The sequence below is a fragment of the Lipotes vexillifer genome, unplaced genomic scaffold (genome assembly GCF_000442215.2).
Source record: "Lipotes vexillifer unplaced genomic scaffold, Lipotes_vexillifer_v1.1 scaffold1456, whole genome shotgun sequence".
In the NCBI taxonomy this organism is placed as follows: Eukaryota; Metazoa; Chordata; class Mammalia; order Artiodactyla; family Lipotidae; genus Lipotes; species Lipotes vexillifer.
The window spans coordinates 103856-126384 of record NW_006789256.1 but is presented as its reverse complement, the minus strand read 5'-3'; the positions used below and the strand labels follow the sequence as shown (position 1 = coordinate 126384).

The 22529-nt window shown below is 49.8% G+C and overlaps 1 protein-coding gene across 1 annotated transcript in view; it reads right to left on the bottom strand.

Annotated features, from left to right (window-relative positions):
- The window catches only part of TMEM266 (transmembrane protein 266), an 85826-nt gene extending 64843 nt beyond the window's left edge, over positions 1 to 20983 (bottom strand). Inside the window, exons 1-3 of the mRNA XM_007462443.1 lie at positions 20946 to 20983; positions 18287 to 18475; positions 2009 to 2163 (exon numbers count right to left, since the gene is read on the bottom strand). Of these exons, the coding sequence (XP_007462505.1) occupies positions 2009 to 2163; positions 18287 to 18475; positions 20946 to 20983 (382 nt within the window). The remainder of the gene's footprint in view (positions 1 to 2008; positions 2164 to 18286; positions 18476 to 20945) is intronic.
- Between the last annotated feature and the right edge of the window lie 1546 nt (positions 20984 to 22529).

The following is a 22529-nucleotide window of genomic DNA, read 5'->3' as shown; positions in this document are numbered from 1 at the left end:
CAGGAATGCAGCTGGGAGCACACTTCCCTACTGGGCTCTGGTCAGCACGCAGCTCAGATCCCCTGGGGGACAAGGAAAGATGCCCAGAGCTATCATGGGGTGGGCTGGCTGAAAGAGAGGAACCCATAGCCTCCCCCAAAGCTTTGACATCGGCAAGCCCTGGGGGTGGGTGGAAACAAGGTCCTGGAGCGTGTCCTGGGGGAAGGAGGCTTCAAAGACAGGTTCCAAGTGGGAGACTTTGGGGTTCCTGGCTTTGGACCAATACGAGCCTCAGAAGGCAAGTTCTGCCACACTGTGGATTCTTTCCGTCCTGGGTCACATGAATACGAGTGGGAACCGGGAAGCTGAGGCCTGTGTGACTCTGAAAAGACCTCCAGATGATTCTGGAAGCATAAAATCTCTCCCCATTATTTCTCAAATGAATTCCTGTGCCTTTTTTTATGGTTTGCTTTAGAAGAGCAATAAATCTCTGATTGTGCGTTTTATGGAATTTAAGATGCCTTTTATGAGCTGCTAGTGGATCTCCCACCAAAATCAATCTCCTGGATGCTTAGTTTTAAGCAAAATTCCAGTGTCGGCCGTGTTCTCAGTTCTACTCAATGCCTGAGCGGCCAGGAGCCCCAAGTATAACCCAGGAAAGAATGACTCTGTTATGGTCAGACCTCATAAAAAGCAGACATACCAATGAGTAGGAGGGAAAGTATACAACATGGTTTAATTGAAGACAGGTTGAGTGTAAAATCAGTGCTAGTCACTTTCTGATGGAAGATACTTTGATTGGAACCAAGGGGCCACCAGTTGTACAAAAGCCAATGAGGCTTATCAGACAAAAGCAATTCTGCACTCCCCGCCATCCTCTCTCAGAGAGTAGGGAAGGCTAATAGGACTTGGAACCCTGAATAGGACGGACCCTGAATACAGAGACTCCAGTAAAGGGTCTGGGGGCATTTGAGAATACAAGTCTAAGATGACTGAATGGGTCTGGGGGTGGCCAGATCTACAGTCCTGGAAGTTGGCCAATGGCAGGGAAGGAAATCTCTCAGGGGGCCAACAATTTCATTTCTTTTTTTAATTTGCACTTGAATGAGCCGTCTTCTGACTGGGGGACCTCTGGGGAACCAGGAGCTCTACCAGAAACCACTCACTCAGCCAAAGCCAAGAGTCAAGGTGCACCAAACAGGAGTCTACAGGGTGGGAGGCAGGAAGAGGGCCCTCCGCTCTGACAGACGTGCTGCCAAGGGACACCTGGAAGGACAGAAGAGGTGGCAGACAAGCTACCTGCTGCCATGTGCATCAGGCTCCCATGAACATGAAACTAGGACGAACACCAAGAGGACCAGGTTGGGAAAGAAAACTGGCCTGATGGCTTGAAGTCCCAGCTCTAATATCTCTCAACTAGGAAAAGTCTAACTTCTCCCAAGCTTAATTCCCAAATCCATAAAAATCCCAAATCCATACCAGTCTTGCCTGTCTCACAGGGTTGCTGCTAGGGTCAAATACATGGAGAAGTGCTTTCAAAATGATCACGTTCTAGATAAATAACACTGCCAACTTACAGATGGATAAAAATACAAGGAATCATAGCGTCATTGTGGCTGCTGTCATTATTAGTTACTACAAGGTGAGACGCCTCCACACATGGGAACTCTCTTTAAGCTACAGCAAATTCCAACCTGGAAAATTCCAAATGGGAACAATAAAAAAAAAAGGTGCACACAGGGGTCCCCAACATTTTGGATCTCATCAGTTTCTGATCATGGAATGCTGGGGAAGGGGAGTGAAGAGGCCACACTGGGTGGGGGGGGGGGCAAAGCGATGCTGGGGGTGGCAGGGAGAGAAGCTGCCAGATGCTTTCTTCCCAGTGGTCATACCCATGAGCCATGGGGCCAGGGGTGGGCAGTGCCGTCAGGCTGGGGGCAGATCACATTGCTAGTTGGGGACCCCTGATGGATGCACATGGAATATTGACATCATATGTATTTACATATGTATCTCTCTTGCTACTCACACTGGAGAAGCTTTATATCTATTAGAAGTTCCAGAGTCAGGAGAATCACCACCAATATTACACAGGCTACCAGGAAACTGTTGACACTTGCACTGAGCAAAAATACCTGCCACACGGCTGCTCTCTTCCCACAGCACGGCTTCAGCCAGGTAGACCTGCGGGGACAAAAGTGGGGGAGGAGGCACTGAGAGGGGGTGAGGTCCCCACCACTGCCCTGCTCTCAACACCTCCCCAGCTCTGTGCTTCCTGATGAAACACAGCTTTCTTCAAGGGGCCACTAGGTAGAATGACGAAGACCGGAAACATCTCATTAAGAGATGGAGCTCATTATACAGGCTGATGATCCGGGCAGCTCACAGCATCTCCCTGTGCTTCAGTCTCCTCACCTTTAAAATGGGTACAAAGCCACATCTCATAGGCTTCTTGTAAAGATGGAAGACGACAAAGGTTAGTGGAGAGCCTGGCTATGTGGTAAGCGCTGCATGAATTATTATTATTATTATTATTACACTTATTATACTTCTGCAAAGGTCTCAGAACCTAGCACAGGCTCTGCATTTAGGATACCCTCAGCCCACCTCTAATAAATGCTCAATGAATTCATAAGTGAATTTTCTGTTTTTTCAGCTATACAAGGAAAGATTGGAACTGATCCCTGTTTCTCAAAGTAGATTGTAAGGAATGCTAGTTCCACAGAATGTTAATGATTGTTACTCAATAAAAAGTTACTAGGGTTGGATAAGTTTTAGAAAATTTGGGTCAAAGTTAAGTGGATAGGGCTTCCCTGGTGGCTCAGTGGTTAAGAATCTGCCTGCCAATGTAAGGCACACAGGTTCGAGCCCCGGGCCAGGAAGATCCCACATGCCACGGGGCAACTAAGCCCATGTGCCACAACTACTGAGCCTGCGCTCTAGAGCCCGCGAGCCACAACTACTGAGCCCACGAGCCACAACTACTGAAGCCCATGCGCCTAGAGCCCATGCTCCACAACAAGAGAAGCCACCGCAATGAGAAACCCGTGCACCACAATGAAGAGTAGCCCCCACTCGCCACAACTAGAGAAAGCCCGCGCACTGCAACGAAGACCCAGTGCAGGCAAAAATAAATAAATAAATAAAAATTCTTAAAAAAAAAGTTAAGTAGATATTTTTCTCTGCAGGACCTTTTAGTGCCATTAATATGCTATCATACATCACTGTGCTCCAAAAGGGATTACAGTATCAGTTTTTCCCAAACTCACTGGCCCACGCACCCTTTTGTCATGTAGCACCTGGAGGGACTAGTGTTCTATGGACCGTCTTTTGGGAAACCTTTGACTAGATGATCGTGAACGTTCACACATAGACATGAGATGAAATCTTTCCTGAGTAGGTTTGGAAGTGGAGAGAAGGCACAGAATCTCAGAGCTGGTGGGCCCCTTAGGGCATTTGATCCACTCCCTTCGGGAACACAAGATCCTGGTGAAAAGCGGGTGCCTCTAAGGGGGCATGGGGATGGTGAAGTCAAACCTCACTGCCTTGGTGGGTTATTTACAAGCTGGACCCGCCTGCCTGCCTTGATGAGGAAGAATTAGGTGCCCTAGAACACCAGAGACAGCACTGGCTGGGGAGTCCTCACTTCTGGCTTGGCCTTCAGCCTCCCGGGACCATGTCAAAGGCACTCTGGACGTCAGCCTCCCCATCTGTAAAACTCCTTAGCCTCCAGGGTTATTGACAGTTAAATGAGAAAATGTATCTGACCTGTAAAGCACCATGTAGCTGATGGTGATGGTGATGATGATGATAAATTATCTGATGGCCCAAAGATTGGGCTGTCACCCACTGTCCTTCCTGCCCAGAGGGAGCAACTGGCTGGAGCCTGCTGCAAAGCGGCCGGTACCCAACCCTGAAGATCCCGAGGGTGTCTCTGGAAAGGGGAGCTCTGCCTTGAGGTGCTCCCTTCTCCCCTAAGGAATAATGTAGGTGCTTCAGGGAGATTTCTTCCCCACAGTCCATCAAGGGAAAGCTTGAAGGAAGCCCCAGCTGTTGGAAAGTGGGACAAAGCTCATGGCTCTTCAAGGAAATCTGGCTTTCAGGTGATGGAGGAAGAGGAGGGAGGCATTTTTGGACAAGCAGAGGATGATTGATGGGACACCCTCGCCCGTGGCCAAGAGCATGGGGCGAGAAGCGAGGAGAGCTGCCAGGCAGAAGAGAGGGTTCTCACTGAGGACAAGCAGAAGACAGGGGGACAAAGGTGAGTGGAGGCCAGACAGAAGGCCATCGATGAAGGCCTGTTTCACCCGCTGCAGATGGGTTTCAAAGTCCCCCGTGGAGCCACTTCTCTCCACCTTCCTGCAGGTTCACGAGGGCCACCCATAAGCAACAGGCTACAGGGTAAACCCCAAACTGATACCATGTGGAGCTCAGTAGGGTTGCCAGAGAAAATACGGGACAAGCAGTTATATCTCAGGTAAACAATCAATCAACGATGTTCTAGTATAAGTATGTCCCAAACGTTGTATAGGATATACTTACACTAAAAAATTTATTCATTGTTTATCTGAAACTCAAATTTAAATGGGTGTCCTCTATTCTTCTTTTTTTTTTTTTTTTTGTCCTCTATTCTTATTTGCTAAACTGACAGCCCTAAATTCAGAGCAGAGGGGTCTTGAGGGGGCCTGGGGAGGGTGGCTGGGATTTGGTCAGAGGAATGCATGGGATCCCTGGGATACAGGTGAGAAGACAGCGTCAGGAAAGGAAAGGCCACGTGAAGGACACTGGTGGGAGGGCTGAGCGTGTCTGTCCAGGAGGCCAGGAAAGAAGGACCAGCATGGTCAGGGACAGCCGCGCCCTACCTGGCACAGAGAATCCTGGAGGCTCCACCCACAGGTGCTATCAGCTGTGTATGTTTTTGCCTATGAAAGACCCTTTGAATTGTAAGGTACCTTTGGCCATCATTACTTGGCTGACCTCCTCTCTTCCTGATACATCCCGAGAGTGTCACCCCTCCTTTTCCCATAGTGTGACATTCCCGCCCCCTTCCGCTGGCCCTATTTTAATCTTTCGCACCTCTCACCCCAGTTCTCGCCCAGCCTCCAGCTGCCTCGGCACTCCCTCTGGAAGTTTCCTGCGGCCTCCTACCCTCCTGCCCTCCTCCCCGGTTCCCAAAGGAGACCCAGCTCCAATTCCACATCCTCTCTAAAACCCAGTCCAATCGTCTGTGGCCCCTACACTGATGCCATTTCACTGTCACCTGAAATCTGAGGTAAGCACCCTCCGCGGTGATAAATGAAAAGGGCAGCTGCCAAAGCCGTCTGCCTGGGCTGGTGCCATGCTGAGCATCCAGAGGAAGACTCGCCTGCACGTCCAGTGTGAGAAGCGGGGCACCTGATCTCATCTGTGCCTTGTGCACCCCAGAAGCGTGGGGTGCATCCCTCAGAGACCGGGCCTTCTACCCTGAGAGGAAGGTCCCACGGGGAGAAAGGGATGAAACAAACCATTTGTTTCTTCAAGTGGCAGGCTTTCCCTCTAAATAGGAGACTCCACACTTGACCTGCCTCTCCATGGGAACGAAAAGTCATTTTATGTTGCGGCTTCAAATGTTAAGATGTTGCTTTTGGGACTTCCCTGGCGGTCCGGTGGCTAAGACTTCACGCTCCCAATGCAGGGGGCACGGGTTCGATCCCTGGTTGGGGAACTAAGATCCCGCGTGCTGCAAGGCGCAGCCAAAAAAAAGAAGAAAAGATGTTGCTTTTCATTTTCTTGTTTGATCAGAAAAACTTCCGAAGCAGACCCAGGTTTGGTTGTTGGGAAGCGGTCGGTGCAAAGTGGGGACCTGTAGTCCAAAGCTGGCAATGCGAGCCTTTCCCTGACACCACGGCACTCCTCGGCCTCGGGAAGCAGCCAGGGAGGGGCCAGGAAGGTGGCAGGACTCAGAAACCAGGCAGGGGAAGGTCTGGAAGTCAAGTGAATGCCAGACACCCCATGTGCTAGTCAGGCACTGTGATCAACACAGACCACGGCTCTAGGGCAGTTGACATTCCAGTGGGTGAGAGTCAAACAATAAACATAACGAATTAGGGAACGAGATGGTGTCCTACAAGGTGGTGGGTACTGTGGGAGGAAAGGGGGGCATGAAGGGTGACATTTTAAACTAGGTGGTCAGGGTAGGCCTCACCCGGAAGGGCTTCCCCTTCAGGGCTCGGGGCAGCTGACCTAACCCCACCCCGAGCCGGTGTTCCCACAGCCCATGGGGCAACCAATGCAGTTCCCAAAAAACCCCAAGGCAGCTGCAAAGTGGAGCCCATGCTCACTGCCCTGGTCCTGTGCTTCCGCTCCCGCACCAGCCCAGTGGTTCCCCCCACTTCTGCTCTGCCTTCCACTACAAGCCCCTCAACCGTGCCCGTCTGGGGGTGACTTCCTGAAACCCCCTTTGTGCACAAGTTCAAGGGGTGCTATTTGCACACACTCTATGTGAACCCCAGGACAATACACACGGGGGAGGACTCAACTGAAGCAGATGGAGGGAGACCACCCATCCAAGAAAGGATGGTGTCCAGATATACAGTAGCTGCTGAGGAGTGGCGGCAGGGAGGCTGCAATCCGTATCCAGGTCAGTGGTTCTCAACCCTGGCTGATCCGAGGACCACTAAGAGAGCTTTTAAAAATCCCAGTGCCTGGGCCACATACCAGACCACGCAAACCACAAACTATGGGGTGGGACCCAGGCCTTAGCATGTTTTGATCTCCTTAGGTGATTCCAATGTGCAGCTGAGATTGAGAACCACTGTCCTTGGTCCTTGATGCTCAGAGGGCTCCGTAGACCAGCAGCATCAGCATCACGTGGGACCTTGTTAGAAATGCGGATTCTTGGGCCTTCCCATACCCACTGAAAAGTGTCTGCATCTCAGTGAGATCCTGGGTGATTTAGGTGACAACCACTGCTTTGGATTTAACAAGAGGTAACGGGTAGCTCAGGAGGTGGGCAGGGCATGGCAAAGGGAGTCTGGGTGCAGGAGAGATGAGGCAGTGAAGGCAAGCAGGTCCCCAGCCAGCCCTTGGGGCCGAGGTGCAGGACCCAACACTGAGGGGATGGGGAAGCAGGTAGGCTCCCTGGGGAGCAGAAGGTAGCACTGAGACTGAGTGTATGTGTTTGGGGGCATCGAGGGCTTCTTAGCCCAGACCTGAGGCTGAAGCCAGAGTCCAAGCAGGCTCTGGGCTTCCAGCTCCTTGAAGAGCAGGACCATGGACCCCAAGACTCCAGAACAGAGGCTGGGCTGAAGCAGAAGACTTTCTGGCTGCCCCAGTGTTTGGAAATCCCAGCTACTGATAAAATTTCCTCTGAAATTCAAATGACTCAGATATTCCTAGGAGACTGGGTTTTAGTAGAAAAATAGAATCTTTCCAGCTTCAAAATATCCCTGAGTGATTAAATAATGACTCAAGGAGTTTAATGGGCCAAAAGGGAAATCAGCATTGACTCTTTAATTAGAAAAGATACCTTCCTCCATCTCTTGAGCGTTCAGCCCATCAAAGCCCTAGAGCTGGTTCTCAGGGTGGTGTTATCCCAAGGATCACCACCAGAGGGCAGGCATCTCTCAATTTCCTATCTTGGTGCAGTGGCAGCGAGAGGACAGCTCCAGGAGGCCGGCTTCGGCTGCCAAAGTCTGTAAATACCAACCAGATGGCATCTCCTGGCAGGCAGGTGACTGTTCTACTGTGAGGGTGCACCAGTCACTCCTGAGGCCTCAGAGAAACCCTGGAGAGGGAGGAGAGCCTGAGCACGCTTACTTCTTCTGCTTTATATACTTAGGTGTCTTCATAAAAGTTTGAGAGGGTAACTTTTAGAATATTAAAATGAACTCTGGCAAGTTTCTGATGAATCCTTTATATGAGGTCAAGCCACGAGAGTGGCCCAGAAGGAGGCGGCTCCAGGTCACTGCTCCATCAGGCAGCATTCCCAAGCCTGGCACCGAAACAGCCCCGTTCTGAAAGGCAGAGCAGAATTGCTCTGTGCAGTGCCAGGATGGCAGGGGCTGTGTTTGCTCCTGGGGGGGGCGGGGGCTGGCTTCTCCCACCCTGGCAATCCACACTGTGGCTGCCAGGCTGGCGTGGCTGGGAGGATGCACGATGGGGGGAAGGGGTGGTGGCGAGGTATGGGGATTGTGGAGACCCCCAAGTTGCTTGCAAAGCCCACAGGCAGTGGACAGTCATGATGTCCCTGGAGGAGGCGGAAGATCACAGAAGAGCTTATTTCCCAGTAGGTGGCCAGACCAGATGGGCTGCCAGTCCTACTCAATGGAGATTTCCATCCATCAAGTCCCCAAAGAAAGGGTGTGTAGTTGAAGCCTTAATGAAGTCTGGGGTGCTGAGCCTCCCCAACCTGCCTCAACTATGACCTTGGGAGGCACTGCTAGATCAGAGCCTGAGAACCCTTCTGTGTTGCAGAGCTCTCCAGGGCATGAAAACCGTGGCCCCATACCTGAACAGTGCACAAAACCACAACACTGTGCATAACATTCCAAGGGGTGCACGGACCCCTTGATTCTCACTGATAGGTCTTCTAAGGACACCTGGGATCCGAGTTCAAACCCCGGGACTGGGCAGTTGAGACCCGTCCAGGCCCTGAGATGCTCCAATTCTGTGACGCTAAACACCGGCAGCCTGGAGGCCACAGACTTGGTGGTGTTTTTGTCAGCAGAACATCCTATGGCCCCACTTGATTTTTCTTTACTGTATTTATTCCAGAGGATTAAAATACTGTCAGAGAAAGCCACGAAGCTGACTTAAATCCAACTTCTGGCACTGACCTGGGTTTTATTTTTATTGATTTAGCAAACACTTATAAGGCACTTACTATGTATGTATGCTATTCCGAGCACTTTACAAATGTTAACTCATCTAGCAGTTTTAAAAGACAATTCCTTCTATTTTTTTCTCTGTTGACAAACAGTGGGGAAAGCCAGACTCTTCCATCTGTCTAGGTTTTGGTGGTAACTGTAGCCCCACCACTGCCTGAACTCTGAGTGTGATCTTTGATCCCCAGTTTCCTAAGCTCCCAAATGGGAATAAGTACTATCTTACTGCAGGATCGTTGTTCTAAAATATTAAAAATGACATATGTAAAGCCCATAGCATAATGCTTACTACACGGCTACCATTCATATCTACTATGATGATTTAGGCATGTGAGCATTAGAAAAGGGATTAATCATCTAAATATGGGCAGTTTCAACATCCATTCCATACTGCACATAGTCATTACATGCCCACTAAGTGCCAGGCACTGTACTGGGCGCTAAGCACAGGAGAGTGCTCAGGGCCTTCATCCGCATGGAGCCTGCAGCCTTGTAAGTGAGTTCAGACTGTGCAATGAGCTCTTTGCCCTAGACTACCCTGAAAAGCTAAACACATAAAGGGAGAGGAAAAAGCAGGAGAGGGAAATGAGCTCACGTGTGCAGAACTGCTTCAAAGAGACAAATATCCACCCATGAGGGCCATCAACCCAACACCCAAAGGGACACCCTTGTACTCCTTTCTCACTCTCGCAGGGAGAACCAGAAGAGCAGGAAAAGCACTGCCAAGCATCCCCTTTGCTCCTGTACCCAATTCCAAGAGGCAAGCCACAGCAGCACAAAACACCCAGAAATGCAAGCACACAAGACACTGCAGTCACGAGGACTCTCAGGTTGGAGGTCAGAGGTGACTCTCCCAGCCCTTGGGGGAACTGAAGAAATTGAAGTTCCCATACGAGCAGCTTCCGTTCTGCAATCAGAGCTGAAGGTTAGCCCCACTACCGTGGGGCGGAGGGAGGGAGGAGCTGTGTGCAGCTGGGGTCACGGGAGTCTGACATGTTCTTGTTCCAGAATCTCAGATTTCTTGCACCCTGGGAAATGCAAGCGCTGGGAAAGACAGCAGGGTGTGGTGGCAAGAGCCCAGCCCAGGAGCTGTCACCCCGTTTGGCGAGCCACCAAACCCCTCTGGGAACACAATGGCTAATACGCACCATCGACTGGCTGCCCCTACTTGGGGGAACCCAGGGCATTGCCCACACATCTCTGAAGGGCTTCCACAGGGTTCAAGCCTACTCAGGGTAGGGAGTGGGGCCCTGCTGGACCAAGGGGCCACAAGACCCTCTCCCACCTCGAGTCCTCAATTCTGGGAACTGGCCAGAAGTCTGAGAGTCCCCTTCACGCTATGCTTCACGCAGGGCTGCCCGAATGAGGTCAGCTTCCTACCCTGGTGGGAACCAGTGGGCTATGGCTTTCAGGCACACCCCACGCCCACTTCTCTGTCCACTTCTCTCTCTGGTTCTGAGCTGTGGCTTGGCAAATCCCGGGATGGCCAGCTCGCTCTTCTTCTCTTTGCCTAAAGTTCAGATCTCAAGGGCCTCCGCAGATGACTGGAGACCCCCAAATCCCATAAAGTCAGCTCACTTTCCTTGGGCGACCTGGCCTTGGCTTCAAGTCCCCCACCCCATTCCACGCAGCGCTCACGCACCCAAGCGAAGGTGGTCAGTGGTGCTCTGCCGCCACCTAGTGCTCTCCAGAGGCTGTACACCCTGCCCTGTGAGTAGGTGGGGACAAGAGGTTTATTTTGCTGAGAAATAATGTATCTGTGAACTTACTGCCTTCTTAATCAATATAAAATCTTTGCAGTTCTTGGACTACAGGAAATAGGCTCACCTGTGCTTACCAGAAAATACTTTTTGATCTGAATCAAACCTTTATTTCCTGGTTGGGACATCAAGAACCCTCATGGAAGCCTAAGCCTACGAAAAATATAGAGTCGTGGGTCACAGGGTCAGCTTGGGTCCAGGGACAGCTGGTGTGCCAGAGGAAGAGGCAGAGTTTTATTAGAGACAAATCTCCTTGGCATCAAGCAAATGGAATAAGGAAGCTCTTTTTAACTTTTTTTCTTCCTTGAGGGAAAAATGAATCAAAGACTTCACAAGCCACATAACAAAGAACTTCTGGACTTTGCACTTGCAAGGTCATGGCAGGGATGGAACTGCCTTTTAACCCTGAACCCCCAAAAGCCTTCCCTTCTTCTAAAAGGATGCTAAGATTGTACTAAGTGAAGTGGGCATGTTCTGAGGCAAATCTGACTTATTTCTTTTAGGATGACTTTGTGGAGGGGGTGTGGAATTAGCAGGGATGCTCAAAGGTGGGCCAGCCACAGACCATGGCCTTGAGTTGTGGGGAGTGAGAAGCCTGGTCCCTTCCTGTGGTTCTTCCTGGATGCCACACAGGTCTAGAGCCAGCCCCCAACTCTCCCCAAATGGAAGTGGCCTTCCCCTTCTCTTCTAATCCTTATCTTAACCCAGCCTCACTCATCCACTCACTCGCTCAAGTCACTCCTTCATTTAATCAACACCCCTCATGTTCCAGGCTCAAAGGATCTGATCTCTGCCCTGAGGGAGCACTTGGTCCAGTACCAGAGGCAGGCTTGAGAACAGAGTAGAGCTCAGCGCCACAAGTGCTGAGATAGAAGAAGGTCAAGGGCTCTGGGTGCACCAAGGTGAGGCTCTGGCCTGGGTGGGGTGGGAGACAGAAGACTTTCCGGAGGGGGTGGTCCTTGGGCTGGGACAGTATGGGAAAAGAGAAGGGAATTTGGGGTTATGGCTCAGGGGGTACCTCCCCTCCTCCCTCTTTGCCTCCAGCCTTTGTTTGCTGGCATATCTAAAATTATTTCAGTCCTTATTTAAAGACGTTGCTATATTGGACCCTGTCATCTTTTCCTAGCCTGACACCTCAAAACCATTAGGTTCTCTTTCTCTGATTGTCAAGTTCCAGCAGAAATGTGCCATTGGCATCATCTCCAAGCAATAACGTCCCTTTCTGTCTACCCAGCCTTCCTCCAAGCTTCTCCCATCTGGGGGTCTGGCCCTGACCAACCAGGTCAGACCTCTTAGAACCCTAAAATGTAAATAATTACAAAAGGCTGAATGTCTTTCATTTCTTACTTTGTTCTTATATTTTGACAAAGACTATCCTACCTACTCTTCCATGACCCTCTCTGCACCCTCTTTCCACTAAAAAGATGGGTAGCACTATCTCTCGATGTGGCCCACAGAGTCTCCTCTATAAAAGGGGGTGATGGCCCTTGCCTTCGCCTTCTTCCTCACACATATATTGTCACCATCATTTTTCCTATCGGCTGTGAGCTTCCCGAAGGTGGAGACTCTGCACTTCTCCGAATTTTCTGTCTGCTGTGGCCTCTTGTCTAGCCCAGACCTTGCAAACCAGCCAGGCCTTCAATGTAGTGTAGCTGGTTGAGAAAGAGTAGAACTCCCAGTCTGTGCCATGAGTCAGCCTCCTGCGAACCCAGTGTCCCACTTCCAAAGGTGGACAGTTGGTTCACTGAGAAGCAGTTCTGTGTCTCACTTTCCCACTGTTGAATGGGGTGATGTCCAAAGGCAACCAGGCAGAAGGGGCTCTGGTTACATGGAAACACAAAGCGTTGTCCCCTGGGATAGTGGACACAATTCAAACTGTATCTGAGCGAAATAATCGAGCCAACCAAGTTACTGAAGAAATGGTCTGAGAAGGCAGACATGCTTCTAGATCTTTTCCAAATCGAACAATGACTAGAAAGGGAAAAGGGAAGTTCTAATTCTGGATCAAAAGCTATGAATGGAGGCTTGGCTTTCTTATAGACTGTGGTGTACTGCGGGCAATTCTCCAATATCCATCCCACCCTTGACCCACGGGGTAACAGCAGTGTGTTTTGGGAAATGACACAGTTCAAGGAGTGGCCCTGATTGGGCTGTGGATTCCCATACCCCTTACCATGTGACCCAATTCTAGCCAATGGGACATGAGGAGAGAGCAACTAAAGGATTCTGGGGAAGTTCTTTGCTGCTCTTAAAAGAGAATGATGGGTAGCCATTCTCTCTTGCCAGACATGTATGAAGGATGTGGCCAGATTACCAAGGGCAGCCCTCTCAAAAAATAAGGGGAACCTTACAGCATCAGGATGAAGCTAACACTGTTGACAGCAGAGTGGACAGATAGAAGGAATCTGGTCCTTGTTGCTACTGTTGAGGGTCTGGACCAACCTCAAAGCTGCCCTAGCTCTGGGCTCCCTGGGCCATGGGCTGATGAAAACCCTCATTGTTTGAGTTTGAGATAGGCTTCCTGTGGTATGCAGTCCAAAGCACCTGGCTGATAGGGTTACCAATCCTTTGTGAGAAGGATGATACAGTGAAGAGATATTAGGGCAGTAGAAAGGTACAGGACTTGGAGATGACAGAACATGAGGACGAAGGAGAAGGATTTAAGCTGGTCTCTCAGGGTACCGATGTGGTGGGGCGTTGTGGCTGGCTCTGCTGGGGCTCAGAAGTGCTCAAGAACCTCCTCTGTTCCCCTTCCCCCTCCTCTGTCTGTTCACATCTGCAGACATTCATGGAGATCTGTGTTTTACCACTATTGAAGGAGGAGGAGCATGGCTGGGGGGAAGATGCAAGGAGGGAAAGGATGATGATGATGATGATGATGATGATGATGATGGTGATGGTGTAGCTGGCATGATGTGCCAGTGCAGCCCCTTGGATTGAACTGGAGACCTGGATGTAGAGAAGTGAAGGCCAGAAGCAAATGGGACCAGAGCAGTGGCCATAAGCAGAGACACTTCTGGGCTCACTGATAGCTTGGTACAGAGTCTGGGGGGGAGGGGAGGCTTTTCTTGCCCTCCTTGCATGGGCATCCTGTGGCCTTGTGGTTTCTGAAAGGCCCTGAACTGGGCACTAGTGTTCCCACAGTGGACACTGTCAGTGTCAGCGGCTTCATGGGCAGTGGACGCGGACAAGAGGGAGCCCGGGCAGGGGAGGAAGAAGGATGCAAGTTCCAGTGGTGACTATGCCTGACCGACTGGCTTCATGGATCTTTGGTGTCTTGGAAGCCACTGGCTCCTGTTGAGGCAGGAAGGAGGCTGAGGGTCACTGTAAATGAGCCAACATGCACATGTGACTCCCTCTGGTAATGGGTTGGGGAGGCCAGCCAGGTAAGTCTAGATCCACTGACTGGGGCCAGACAGAATACGTTTTGGGAAAAGACAGTTCAGTTTGGGGCCTTGTTGGGTTTGAGATGGCCAGAAGTCCTGGTTGGGCAGATAATGGCTCCTCAGGCTGGATTTAAGTGCCGTCACCAAAAAGGCCATTTTTAGCAATGACTTGGGTGGAGACAAGAACATTTGCTCAATATTTGCTCAAATATGCAGCCAACTCAGAGGTAGAAGAACAGATAATTCCACAGACACTTGTTGTTAGGATTCTAGGTGTGTCTGGGATCCTGTGGAGATGTCCAGGAAGCAGTTGGATGTGAGCCAGCAGTTTGAGAGAGAGAGAGAGAGAGAGAGAGGGAAAGAGAGAACAGCTGTGCTAGAGACTCAGCTTTGAAAGTTACAAGCTGAAGAATGTGAATTTTGGTTATGGGGGTGGATGCAATTACCCAGTGGGTAGAATTAGTAGAGCTAAACTGGCCAAAGACAGAAAACGAAGAACCCCAACATCTAAGGACAAAGCAGAGAAAGAAAACGTTTTCAAAGGCCTAGAATGGACAGCCAGAGGGGTAGGAAGAAAATCCAGAAAGTGTGTTAGAGCAGAGGACACACAAGACTGTGTTTCAAGGGCGGGGAGTGGATGACGTTTTCAAATGCTGGACAGAGGACAGGGTAAGGACCCTAGCAACACGGAGGCCGTTGATGACCTTGAGGAGAGCAGTTTCCACGGTGCGGATGGGGCTAAAGCTGGACTGCAGCAGGCTGAGGAATGAACGGGAGAGAGCAAAGGGGGCATGGCTAGTGCAGATGAGGCTTTTAAGAAGTTTGGCTGCAAAGAGGAAGAGAGAGATAGTGGCAGCTAACGGGGACGTGGAGTCAAGGGGGGATGTGAGAGACCTGAGTGTGTGACGAGTCAGTGTGAGGATGCAACTGATGCAGCAAAGTTCATGAGAAGGTGTGAGGGGAGGAGAATCAGAACTCAGAGGTGAGGTTGGCCCTAGAAGGGAGGAAGCGAGGGACTGAGGGGTGGGGTGAAGCTCATCTGTGACTGCTTCTACTTTCTTAGGGACGGAGGAGAGGAGGTCATCTGCTGGAGGCAAGAGAAGGCTTGGGGGAAATGGAAACAATCTGAAATGGCCAGCTGGGGACCAGGAGTGAAAGCTAACCAGGACCACAGAGAACTGTCAGGCAAAACTGAGAAGCAAGTTGAGACTGGAGGCCTTGAGTCTGGGAGGTGCTTTTATAGACTGAATGTTTGTGTCCTTCCCCACCACCCCCCAATTCGTATGTTGAAGCTCTAAGCACCGCACCCACCCCGCCCTGACGTGATGGTATTTGGAGGTGGGGCTTCTGGGAGGTAATTAGGTTTAGATGAGGTCAGGGTGGGGCCCCTAATGACTAATGATGGGATTAGTGCCCTTATAAGAAGAGGAAGAGACCAGAGCTCACTCTTTCTCTCCACTCACGCACAATGAGGAATGGCCATGTGAGAACACAGCAAGAAAGCAGCCCAAAGAGGGAGCTCTCACCAGCCACTGACTCTGTTGGCACTTCAATCTTGGACTTCGCACTTCCAGAACTGTGAGAAAATAAATACCTGTTGTTTAAGCCACCCAGTCTGTGGTCCTTTGCTATGGCAGCCCCACCAGACTAAGACAGCACCAATCTGCACAGATGTCTGACTTTCCTACCTGAGCTCTCAGCAGTCTGTGTGTAGAAGCAAAGAGGGTAGACAACAGATAGCTCTTCAGTTTAAGCTCTGCTAGGCAGATCCACGAGAAGGACAGAGCACTGTTAGGAAAGTCAAGGAGCTTGAGACAGATGAAACTCTTCCACCTGTGCCTAGGGGTTTACCCACATCTCAGTGACTACACGCCAAAAAGTTAAGGGCCTTTGATGGTATAGCCTAACAGTGCTATCATGTACAATGCATGCTAACCATAGTCACAACTGTGAAGTTGTAAAGGGACAGGTGACAAATGGAAGCCCAGTAGTGCCAGCCTGGATCAGGAGCCGGGGCTCTATTTTTGTCTCTGTCACTGTGTGACCTTGGGCAAGTTCCTTCCACTCTCTGGACTCTGCTATTCTATTAGAATATTTAGAATATATACTTTCTAAGGATTTTTCCAGCTCTAACATTCTCAGATTCTGGGAAACTTAAAAGCACTGAAACACCACTGAGCTCAAAAGAAGTGACTGGTGGGGTAGCTGGGCACTATCTTGCTGGGGTCCCTGAGGTCCCTTCATTTCCTACAGAAAAGATTCATTCCTAGATATAACACTTCCCTAAGTAGGAAGAGGTGTATTTGACAAGACTTAGAACAAAGCTTTTCAAAGACCTACCAGAACTGTAAATTGTGTTGTTTTGCATCATTTCAGAAAGGGCCAGGTTGGAAATTTGGGGAAAACCCCAGGAAATGCAGCAAAAGCCAAGAAGCTTGTGAAGAGAGGCTTTTTCCCCCCTTCACAGTATGCTTTTGTTCTGCTTCCTTGTCACCTGGCTTGTGTCCTGTGCCTGCTCTTCCTTCCTCCAGGAAGCCCTCTGGCTGCCAATGGAGCCCGCTGCCGAGAACTCCAGCAGCGAAGCAAATCCCTTCACCCGGCTGCTTCCTATTTACCCAACAGGAGCAGCTTTCCAGGGCACACCTGGAGACTCAAACCAGATCAAGAGCCTCTCTGCCTTGCAGGCATCCCATTTGTATTCTCCCTGCTCAGAAGAAACCTTGCAGGGTCCTGATTCAGAAGCAAATGGAATGACAAAGCAGGGACTCTGCCTTCTCCAGTTCAGGCTAAGGAGTGGTGCCCCCAAAGCCTGGACCACCTGTGGTGCGTATGCCTCCAGGCTGCAGGTGTGGATAGGGTCTGGAACTAGATCCTCCAAGGTCTTCCCGCTTCTTTCCTTGCCTTCTGACTATAAACTTGAAAAGAGCCTAAAGGTGGCGCTGGTGGGGCGGGAAATGAGTCCATGGGAATGGCTGGGGCGGGATACCAGGCTGTACTACCAATTTTGACCTCCAGAGGGCAGTGGCACAGTAGCCAGGTGCTCAAGGAAGGCTTGACCGCCAACATCTCTGGCGGAGCCAAGGACCTGGAGACCTGGAGAAGCTGGCCCTGTGGTCGGATGCTGCTGCCCATGTTCAGAATGCTGCCACCCTCCACCAGGCCACCCTGAACTATTTCCAACCCGTTTGCCTACCCTTGTTTCCAATGTCCTGCTGACTCTAAGCACAGTACTTGGAAAAAATTATATTTTCAGAGAAAGCCACTGGAGTGAAGTTTTTGCAAAAGGTGTATGGTTTCACAATTGTTAGGCAATTTATCTTAGGAAGGCGGGGAGGCCCTTCAAAAACACTTACAGGGAATCCAAGCTCTGAAAATTTAATTGTAGCTAAGGCTTCTCATTTGCTTCTAAAATAACCTGGCAACCCTTCGTTTTTATATTCAAAGCTGTCAGCATGTTCCAAAATATTTAGCGGTGGCATCTGAGGAAGGAGAGTAGCCCAGAACTGGCTCCCAAGCTCCTGGCCAATGTTTAAAAGTCTATATCTAAGAGCAACAGGGTGGGGCTGGGGAAAGTCTGACCTGCCCTGTGACCCAATGACCTGTTCTTGCCCTTGTCCAGCCTTCAGCTTCCCCCACGTGAAAGAAGGGTGTCACTGCTGTGTCTCCCCTGTCCAGATTGAACAAAGGCATCCAATCTGATTGACCAGTTAAGTAGAAGTAGGTAGGGGCCGCTCCTTTAAATCAGGGGCCAGCATATGCTATTTGTTCTCACTGGAAAAAGCAGCAGACCTTTTTAAGGTCTGCAAAGCTCCTGGCTGAATGGTGCTAAATTCCCTCCCACCCTTAGCATGTTACTGCACACATGCTTTCTTCCCCATCTCGTCCCTGGTGAAAGAAGACTTGATAAAAGGAAAGTATATTCTAAATCCATTCTTTATAGGCACTGAGACCTTGGGTGAGTCACACTAAATCCTGTTGGTCTCTTGCTTCCCAGGTGTCCAGATTGGGGGTTGGATGGGCTATTATGCAGTGTGACAGCCTTTAATTTTATAATTCCCCGAGTTCCAAGCAAATGTCTCTTAATAGGTTGTCTAGCAGCGACAGGTATTTTCTGTTCCCACAGCCTTTTTCTGAGGAAACAATATCTGAGGAGAAGAGCTGGGGTGGCCTGATGTGAACTTCTGGTCTCTTACTATTCAGCACCTCTCACCTCTGGGCTGCCTCGCTGTAGGCACCCATGGAAACCCAGGGAGTTATGCAAGAGACGTCTTAGCTACTCAACGGTACCAACACCTACCCTTCTCTTTGGTAATCTTCATCCAGATTTGACAGGAGCTGCGAGCCCACCGTGGAGAGGTCAACCGCAGCCAGGGGCAAGTCCCGATAGGCAAAGTTCACCAGCTGCACGGGAGCAATGCTCTTGGTTTCTTCGTCTACTTGTTGGGAGATGATCTCAACTTCGGAAGTTCCTCCTTCTGTGGCAGGCCTGAGTTGGGGATGGCAACAGGGCAGAGTCATCCCTCAAGAACAAGATGATTTTTCCATTCCCCAAGGAAAAGAGGGAGAATGCACCAGAATCTGTGCTGGGGGAGGGCAGGGGAAGTGTGAGGTTACCATTCTTCCCCGCTGGCCAACCCAGGGACTGGACTGAGGCCCTACCAGCCGCATCTCCCTCACGAGCTGGGGAAAAGTGGAAGCATGCTCAGATCTTAAAATATGAGGTTTGGGGGGCAGAGTCCTTCATCAAAGGGAGGTAAAGACCCAGATGGAAACTCTGCCAACCAGCAAAGCCAGGACTTAGACTTTTAGGCTTCTCAATAACTAGACTTTATGTTGGAGTAATACATTCTTTTAAATTGTCTTCCGTGTTTCTTTGTAAAGGTCCTCGGGAATGTTTCTACCATCTGTACCACAATAGAGAAGAGAGGTGTTTGTTCACAACTGGATGTACTGCTGGTGCTCGGGGAGCCGACCTGGAGGCCTGTAGCGACCAAGTGAGCCTTGGGGCAGTGAGGACAGGAGGAGCCAGCTGTTCTGGGTGCCACTCCCTTCCTACTTAAACTGGTCCTACTACAGCTCCCTTTATAAGGTTGACAGTAGAAAATGGGGGTCACTTGAACAAATGTCTGAGGGGTTTTGGGTCTCCTACTAGGTTACCATCAGGCTCACCTAGGGCACGGCAAGTAACCCACAACTCCATTGCCATCACAGGGCATCTCAACCAGAGGCAGGACTACCTCCCAACCCACCAGGGGCATTTGACAATTGGTGGAGGCATTTGTGGCTGTCACATTACCAAAGGAGGTCACTAATGACATAAATAAGAAAGGGGACATTACACAACCTGCAGTGTGTTCAGTAACTAAGAACTCTCCTTCCCAAACACCAACAGCTACACTGTGAGGAGATGGTGGGCTGGATCATTTTCCTTTAACTTCCTGGGCTGCCATCTTTGGTTCCCCCAACACATCCTTGACCTTATTTCATCTGTAGAATCTGAGGGGCTGGGTCTTGTGCCTCTGGCCAAATAGTAGAGAGGAGTAAAAATTAAATATCTGAGGGAACAATGAGAGGCCAGTTGTAATGCAGCCCAGTCTGCGATAAACTGTTCTGGGGCTCTGGTGCTGATTCCAATGCTGACTTCTGCGGACCTCCTCTGGGGCCTCAGTTTCTCCAGCTGAAGCATGAGGAGGTGGAATAGAGGCTCTATTCTTTCTCTGTGATCTGACATGGATGTGAGAAATATGGAGCAGGTGAGAGGGGCTCTGGAGTGATAAGTTCCTACACTTGGCTGGACAGTTCTACATTCTAAACTTTTCCAACCACCACTGAAAGCTAACCAATAATACACAGTGGCAGTTATCCAGAAAGCTTGGAACTGAATCTGCCTACTTCTCTTTTGCTTGAATCATCTCAGATAACTGAGGAAAAAGTGGAACTTTTCCTTGAACATCACAGATTGGCTGCCTAAACTACCTGAATTCACCAAGTAATTTCCAATGCCCCACTTCTCTTTTGCAGGCTTTATTTAAACCTTAGCTCTTTGCTACCTGTCAAGCACAGATAATAGTACTCATCATGGTGTGGCATTTACAAAATGACTCAAGATCTTCAGACAGAACAGTCACAGGATGTGAAGCTTCTGTGTTTCTCAACAATTGAAATAAAAGTGTGGGTGTTCACGGGGGGAATCCTGGCTCTTCCAGATGTTTCCCAAAAAGTAGATTCTGGGTCGAATTTGTTCTTTTGGAAACTATGGACTGCCAGACTGAACAAGTAGAGCTTTCTGATCAATGAGATGTTCATGGAGGGCTGGGGTGAGTTTCTGAAACTAACAGGATGTGGCTCTGAGAAGCATGGAATAAGCTACTCCTGCCTTCCTGCCCTCTGTTCTCCTCTTGCCAATGGTCATGGTGGCCCAGCACCACCTCTGGCCGTGGATCATCTCAGCGGGAGGAGACAAGGCCTCCTTTAGGGGGAGTGAAGGTCTCACAGTTATAGCCTGAGTACTGGGACTATTCCCTGGTCTTGAAGAACAGTATGGTAGACAACAAGTATCAGTGGCTCTGTTCTGCACCCCTCACTTTGCCACGTGACTTTGGAGCTTCCCATCAAAAGGCAGAGTATACTTCCCCACCCTTGATGCTGTGTTCAGTCATGAGACTTGTTTCGGCCAATCTGATATTAGCAATCCCACTGGATTAGCAATGGGATTACAATCCCAGTTTTGGATTGCAGAATTCCTCTGCCTATTTGAACTAAAAAACAAGATGACATGAATAAGGCAACTCTGAGAAAAAGTAGATTTTAACACATTATTTTAATGTCAGGCTCAAGGACAAAACCACCTGGAGCCCCTCCATCTCTACAGGGCTGGGGAAGGAGCTATTGGCTGTACCCCCAATCCTGATGTGCCAACTCAGTATCCACAGAGAGCCGATCCCAATGCTACTTACTGAGGACTGGTCATGTTGAAAGATGCAACCAGAGCCATGGGTTTTTTGGGTGTCTAGTGGGGCTCAGCTGTCTTGAAGCCTGATGTCAGCATGTCCAAGCGTGGGTTCTATAAGGCATACAAATGTGGTGCCCTGAAAACAAATAATTTAATAGTAGGAATTCATTACACTCAGATATCAAACCAAAGTCCTCCTAAGCTCATCTAAAAATGGAAGCCCTTAGAACATTCTTCCATATAGACTTTCCTTCAAAGTAATAGTGAACAGATTCCTACCATTACCTATGGCGGACAGCAATAGGCATAATTTCACTCTTTTTTAGTGATGAAGAAACAGGCCCAGAGTGATAAAGTGACTTTTCTGTGTCACACAGAGATGGCAGAGAGCCAGGTTGGACCACAGCTCTTTCTACTAAATAGACAAGGAAAAACCAGGGTAACTTTATACTTCAGCTTTAGGAATCTCAAAAATCAGGTTTGTCTCAAAAATCTCGTTTTTCAGGCTTCCCTGGTGGCGCAGTGGTTAAGAATCCACCTGCCAATGCAGGGGACACGGGTTTGAGCCCTGGTCCGGGAAGATCCCACATGCCGCAGAGCAACGAAGCCCATGAGCCACAACTACTGAGCCTGCGCTCTAGAGCCCACGAGCCACAACTACTGAGCCCACGCGCTGCATCTACCAAAGCCCGCGCGCTCTAGAGCCTGTGCTCCGCAACGAGAGAAGCCACCGCAGTGAGAAGCCCACGTACTGCAACGAAGAGTAGCCCCCGCTCGCGGCAACTAGAGAAAGCTGTGCGCAGCTATGAAGACCCAACACAGCCAAAAATAATAAATAAAAATAAATAAATTTATTTTTTAAAAAAATCTCATTTTCCCAGAAATTTCTTTCTCCCAAGATTTCCCTCTCCTCTGGTAGTTCCGTCTCTCCACTCTTCCAGGCTTTCCTCTCTTCCCAATTGGGTCTCTCCAGGAGACAGGCAGCACACCCTAGAGCCAGCCTGCCTGTGGTCATGAGTGAGGAGATAGATGGGCCCCTGGGCTGGACAGCTGGTGTCTGTCAAGTGGAGTAAAATGGAAGCTTTGTTCTCATGCAGACGCTCCAAGGACAAAGCTAGTGGCAGACGCTGAGCTCTGCTGAAATAAAGAGATAAGATGACCACTCCTGAGGTCAAGAAAAATTTCTCTGTCTACACATGCGCAGGAAGGTTCCTTGGGGGTCAAAAAGGGAGGGGGCTCCACCCCATAAAAAGTGCAGATATACCCCCACAGGCCTCTGCGGTGGGATCCATCCTAGCAAAAACTTGTGCAAAAAGCTGGGGAGGGTCCCAGGGCCAGTCAGGTGTGAGAAAAGAAACAAGATACTTGGCCAAATGTAAACAAAGACCAGAAGGACTGCCATATATAAGTGATTTCAATCCCCTCTTTACTGCCTCCTCATTCAGGACGCCTGCACTCCTCTCTGGGTGTGTATTTCTGCCTTGCCTCTGACTTCGATAAATAAACTGTTTCTCTCTGTGCTCTCCCATACAGTTGTGCTGTGCCTCTTATAATAAACTTTGTATCTGTTTTGCAGTTTTTGCCTCCT